We start from the raw sequence: 5,992 nt of genomic DNA on the forward strand, positions 1-5,992 counted from the left end.
ATCAGCCACAAAGGCCACCCCTAAATTAGCCCAACACCACCCTAAATTAGTCAAAGTAGGGGCAAAATGGTCCATTTTGGGACATTATTCAGCCCCTAGGCCTACTAGATGACTTAGGGGGGAAGCAACCAGCTCACTTGGGCGAGCTGAGCTTACCTATGCGAGCAAGTTGCTTCTAGAGTAAGTCACCAGCTCGCTTGGGCGAGCTGGGCGGCAAGTTCCTTCCCCTATTTTGCTATAAATAGGCTTGGGAAAATACATAGTTTTGAAGTCATGATTTGCACACTCGATTAGAGGTTGTCGTCCCTTGTAACGGGCGCGTGGGGTGCTAATACCTTCCTCGTGCGTAAGCAACTCCCAAACCCTCATCTTCAAAATACACAAACCTTCGACCTTTTCCATTTTAGTTTTTCGAATGTTTTCCTCGAATAAACATTGGTGGCAACTCCACGCGTTTTCCTTCGATGAAAGACGCACCTTAGGCCCATCTGAGAGGCCTTTTTCATGGCCCCCACCGGAGGACAGGTTGCGACACGTCTGAATTACATAGCGAGGTTCATATCACAGCTAACCACTACTTGTGAGCCCCTCTTCAAGCTATTGCGCAAGAACCAGCCTGTCTAATGGAACGACGACTGCCAAGTGGCATTCGGAAGGATCAAGCGATGCCTTACGAATCCTCCTGTGCTTGTGCCACCGGTGCCCGGAAGACCCCTTATCCTATATATGACGGTGTTGGATGAGTCGATCGAGTGTATGCTGGGGCAGCATGACGAGTTCGGAAAAAGGGAACGGGTCATCTATTACCTAAGCGAGAAGTTCACAACATGTGAAATGAACTATTCTTTGCTTGAAAGGACATGTTGTGCTTTGGTGTGGGCAACCCCCCGTCTACACCACTTGGTTGGTGTCCAAAATGAACCCAGTCAAGTACATATTTGAAAAACCCACTCTCACCAGACGGATCGCTCGGTGGCAGGTTCTGTATTCAGAATTTGACATTGTTTATGTCACTCAAAAAGCGGTAAAGGGAAATGCCTTGGCAGATTACCTGGCTCAACAACCCATCAACAACTACCAACCAATGCATCTAGAATTCCCAGATGAGGACATCATGACCTTGCTCGAAGAAGTAGAGGATAAAGATAAAGATAAATGGATTGTGTGGTTTGACAGTGCGTCGAACGCACTAGGCCACGGAGTAGGGGCAATTTTGGTTACCCCCGACAATCGATGCATACCCTTCACAGCTAGGTTAGGCTTTGACTGCACGAATAACATGGCTGAGTATGAGGCGTGCGCCCTCGAGATCCAAGCAGCAATTGACTTCAAGGTCAAATTGCTCAAAGTATATGGAGACTCAGCCTTGGTGATCCACCAATTGAGAGGAGAATGGGAGACTAGGGATCATAAGTTGATACCCTACCAGGCCTACATCAAGAAACTGATATAGTTCTTCGATAACGTATCCTTCCACCACATTCCCAGAAAGGAGAATCAAATGGTCGATGCGCTCGCCACTCTAGCAGCCATGTTTCAGCTAACCCCGCATGGGGACTCACCGTACATCGAATTCAGATGTCGCGGCAAGCCCACACATTGCTGCTTGATAGAAGAGGAGCAAGATGGTAAACCTTGGTACTTTGACATCAAGCGATACATCAAAGACAAGGAGTACCCACGGGAGGCTTCCGACAACGATAAGAGAATGATGCGAAGGTTAGCAGCCGATTTCTTCCTAATTGGAAGTATCCTATACAAGAGGAACCATAATATGGTTTTGCTCCAATGTGTGGATGCCAGGGAGGCTGAGCAGATGCTAGTGGAATTTCACGAGGGGTCCTTTGGAACACATGCCAATGGACATGCCATGGCCTGGAAGATTATGAGGGCAGGGTATTACTGGCTCACCATGGAAAACAATTGTTGTATCCATGTGAGAAAGTGCCATAAGTGCCAGGCATTCACCGACAATGTCAATGCTCTGCCCGTGCCTTTGAACATTTTGGCAACACCTTGTCCATTCTCTATGTGGGGAATAGATGTGATTGGGGTTATTGAGCCCAAAGCTTCGAATGGGCATTGCTTCATTTTGGTCGCCATTGACTACTTCACCAAATGGGTTGAAGCAGCTTCGTACGCCAATGTGACAAGGAGTGTGGTGGTCAGGTTCATCAAGAAAGAGATAATCTGTCGATACAAATTGCCCAGGAAGATTATCACTGATAACGCCACCAATCTGAACAATAAAATGATGAAGAAAATGTGTGAGGATTTCAAGATCCAACATCACAATTCTATGCCTTACAGGCCCAAAATGAATGGGGCAGTTGAGGCTGCTAATAAGAACATCAAGAAGATAGTTCTGAAGATGACCATGTCATACAAGGATTAGCATGAGATGCTCCCTTTCATGCTGCATTGGTGTACGGGATGGAGGTTGTGGTTCTGTTTGAAGTAGAGGTTCCCTATTTGAGAATTCTAGCCGAGTCAGCGTTGGAGGAGTCAGAATGGGCTCAAACTCGCTTTGATTAGTTGAGCCTTATAGAAGGCAAGAGATTGGCCGCCATGAGCCATGGAAGATTGTATCAAAGCTGGGTGAAGAACACTTTCGACAAGAAGGTACGCCCATGTAAGTTCAACGAAAGGGATCTCGTCTTGAAGAAAGTATCCCAAACGCAAAAGGATCACCGCGGGAAGTGGGCTTTGAATTATGAAGGGCCTTTCGTCGTGAAGAAAGCATTTTCGAGAGGAGCCTTGTTGCTTGCCAACATGGACAATGAAGAATTGCCTTCACCCGTAAATTCTGATATCATTAAACGATATTATGCCTAGTGCCTGGGGCGGCTAGAAGGTTCAATGCATGTTTGTTCTCCAAAGGACTCATTGGGATTTCCAAAGTTTTGAAATCCTTTGTAGACCATGAGCGCAACATTAATAAATATTGGATTAATGATTTGCATCTTAACTTCCTGTGTTGTGTTTTTACTTTTTTAAGAACCTACACTTTCAATCTTGTCCAATGAATCCAGAGCCATTTGGCTTAATCGATGGGGTGTCGTAAGCGTTTAAGTAAAATTGAACATGATAACATTTGTTTAATTTTTGCACTTAAACATCCAAATCATAAGAATGCATTCATTTTGCATCTTGTCATCCTGCAAATCAGAGGATAAATAAATAATCATTTTGGGTGATGATCAGATATCATGCCAAAATTGAGACAAGGGTAAGTGAAAGGCAATACCGGTATTTTGTGGTGTTATTTCACATTTACTACATGATGCCATTTCCTTCATTCAAAAGCTTAAGGGCAAGTATGAGCAGGTGCTAGGCCCATGGTCAATCAATCACCATCCCGCATTCGGCTCAAGACGTTAAAGAAGCGCTACTAGAAGGCAGCCTAGTATCTCTAATTCTGTTCTATAAGATTCATACTTTTGTCTATTTTCTTGAATTATAGTTCAATGCGCCAATTTTATTTGTAATCATGGGAGTTTAAAAATATATATAAGCATGACAAGGGATAATCTAGGTTTTGCAAAAAAAAAAAAAAAAGGGTTAGCTCGCCTGGGCGAGCTTCGCCTAGGCGAGCATGTCTGGCAAAAGTTTTAAAATGGGGAGGGGTGAAGCCATTCTTCACCCCGAAATATTCCCCAACCTTCAAGAATGCCAAGGCTTATGGGAAAACTTGATTCCAGCAGCCCCAAGTCTCCATTGTTGAGTTTTTGCTCTCCTTTTCTCATTTTTGTTCACTCCCTGCAAGAAATGGCTCTGAAGAAGCTTCCAGCCAAGAGGTTGAGAAAAGATGCCGCTGGAGAGGGTTCCAGGGAGGCCTCACAGGTGGACATGGATTTTGATGGGCACAAGTTCCAGAGTGAGGAACACCAGCGACGCTTTGAGACCATTAAAGGCTGGTCGTTCCTCAAAGAGAGAAGAGTCCAGCTGAAGGATGGAGAGTATGCTGAGTTTCAAGAGGAAATTGCATGGAGGCAATGGGCTCAGCTTGTATCACCCATGGCTAAGTACGATCTCGAGATAGTCATGGATTTTTATGCCAACGCCTGCCCACGGAGGAGGGAGTCAGAGACAAATGCTCCTGGGTGAGGGGCCAGTGGATCCCTTTCGATAAGGATGCCATTAATCAAATTTTGGGGCATCCATTGGTCTTGGAGGAGGGCCAGCGCTATGAGAACAGCCAGAGGAGGAGCCAAGCCTTAGGTTTCGATGAGGAGGCTATCAGCCAGTTGTTGTGCGTTTCGGGGCAGGACTTTGCCTGGAGTGTAGCGGGGAGACGGGTGCGGATCATGCGCACCAGCATGACCACCTTCACGTAGATTTAGATGACATTGCTGCTCAGCAACATTCTCCCCAGCGACCATAATTTAGACCTCCCCCTACTGAAGTGTCAGCTGGTCTACGCCATCCTGACTCAAGTGAGTGTCCATGTTGTCCAGCTGATCTCAGATGCTATCTATCAATTTACAGGGATGACGCCTCCTAGACACCCAGTGGACCCGAAGAAGTCCAACAGGGCCCTGGGATTTCCTACTTTGATCACAGGCCTGTGCCAGTTCTATGGAGTGTCGGTCACTCCCACTAAGCTTATCCAGCCCCCATCAATAGGGCCTTCATAGAGAAATATTGCATGCCAAGGCAGGCACCGCAACAGGGTCAGGCACAACAGAAGCTAGTTGCAGATGTGCCACCGCCGCCTCTACAGGAGGCACCATCCCTGGAGTCCATCTCCACTCACCTGTGAAGGATTGAGCTCCAGATGCACAGGTACATGCAGTATGTGACTGGCCAGCAAGCGGCCAATCACCGGGGTCAGGTCCAGCTGAATGAGACCTTCTACTGATACACTATGCACCAGCAGAGCCAGGACACCAATCCTTTCCATGGCTTACCCCCGAGTAGTTCCGAGCCATGGTTGCCTAGCCTAGGATGAGCTTGATTTTGAGACAGGGGCAGGACCCGTAGGGGCCCCTGGGGATGAGGATAAAGCTCAGGAGGATGATGACATGGCTGATGTGCTAGATTTCTTCACTTGACGAGGCAGCATTGCATGCATGGATGAGATCACCCAAAAAATTGTGATTGCATCGTTATTTTGTTATTGCTTTCAGTTTTTATCTGTTATCTCATTTCGATAAAACTATACTCTATGTTATCGCTTTCAGTTTTTATCTGTTATCTTATTTCGATAAAACTGTACTATATGTTATTGCTTTCAGTTTTTATCTGTTATCTCATTTCGATAAAATTGTACTCTATGTTATTGCTTTCAGTTTTTATTTGTTATCTCATTTCGATAAAAATGTACTCTATGTTATTGCTTTTAGTTTTTTTTTGTTATCCCATTGTGATAAACTTTACCGCTTCTAGTGTATTGTCATACTGTTGCGTTGTTATGGTTTGTCCAAAAAAAATAGTGCCTTGTGTATTGTTGTCATTTACACGCCTTTTGTTCCTTAGATTACAAACTTTTTCTAAAAAGAAAAAAAAAACAAGAAAGAAAACTAAAAAGTCCACATGCCTTTTGAAAAAGAATGACCGCCAGTTTTCTTTGGAAAATTCACGGATCAAAACATAGAAAGTTTTTTTTTTTTTTTTGTGAAAAAGAATGGATGTGCAACTAAAGGGTGAGCGCAATGAGAAATTCCTGAATGCCAAAATAGATTCGGATATTCGCATAATTTGATAAAAGAACAATCCTTGAAACACTGGTTCAATCTGAATGGGGAAACAAACCCTAAGCCTTAATGTTTACATGGCCACAAAGCTTTATGTTCAAGTGTCCACATTAGGGGTGGGAATAGGCCAGGCCAAGCCAGGCTTTGAAAGGCCTGAGCCTAGCCTACGATGAATCTTTGAGGCCTGAGCCTGGCCTATAGCCTATCAAAGACTTTTATTTTGGCTCGGCCTGGCCTTTTTAAAAGCCTGGCCTGAGCTGATAGCCTTTTTAAAAGCCTTCTTCACAATAAATTTA

At 44.8% G+C, this 5,992-nt stretch overlaps 1 protein-coding gene across 1 annotated transcript; it reads left to right on the top strand.

Annotated features, from left to right (window-relative positions):
* The first annotated feature begins 916 nt into the window (after positions 1-916).
* LOC114404975 lies at positions 917-2,395 on the top strand. Its single transcript, XM_028367682.1, has 3 exons — positions 917-1,369; positions 1,454-2,169; positions 2,311-2,395. The coding sequence occupies exons 1-3, from the start codon at positions 917-919 to the stop codon at positions 2,393-2,395; spliced, it is 1,254 nt and encodes a 417-aa protein (XP_028223483.1).
* The last annotated feature ends 3,597 nt before the right edge of the window (positions 2,396-5,992 follow it).

The sequence above is a fragment of the Glycine soja genome, chromosome 3 (assembly GCF_004193775.1).
Source record: "Glycine soja cultivar W05 chromosome 3, ASM419377v2, whole genome shotgun sequence".
Taxonomy (NCBI): domain Eukaryota; kingdom Viridiplantae; phylum Streptophyta; class Magnoliopsida; order Fabales; family Fabaceae; genus Glycine; species Glycine soja.

Bases quoted from the DNA above. Each gene is read 5' to 3' on its own strand.
- LOC114404975 (XM_028367682.1), top strand. From the start codon at position 917: ATGAACCCAGTCAAGTACATATTTGAAAAACCCACTCTCACCAGACGG. The intron at 1,370-1,453 runs GTGATCCACCAA...AAACTGATATAG, and splicing joins TATATGGAGACTCAGCCTTG to TTCTTCGATAACGTATCCTT. The intron at 2,170-2,310 runs GTTCATCAAGAA...TATGCCTTACAG, and splicing joins ACAAGGAGTGTGGTGGTCAG to GCCCAAAATGAATGGGGCAG.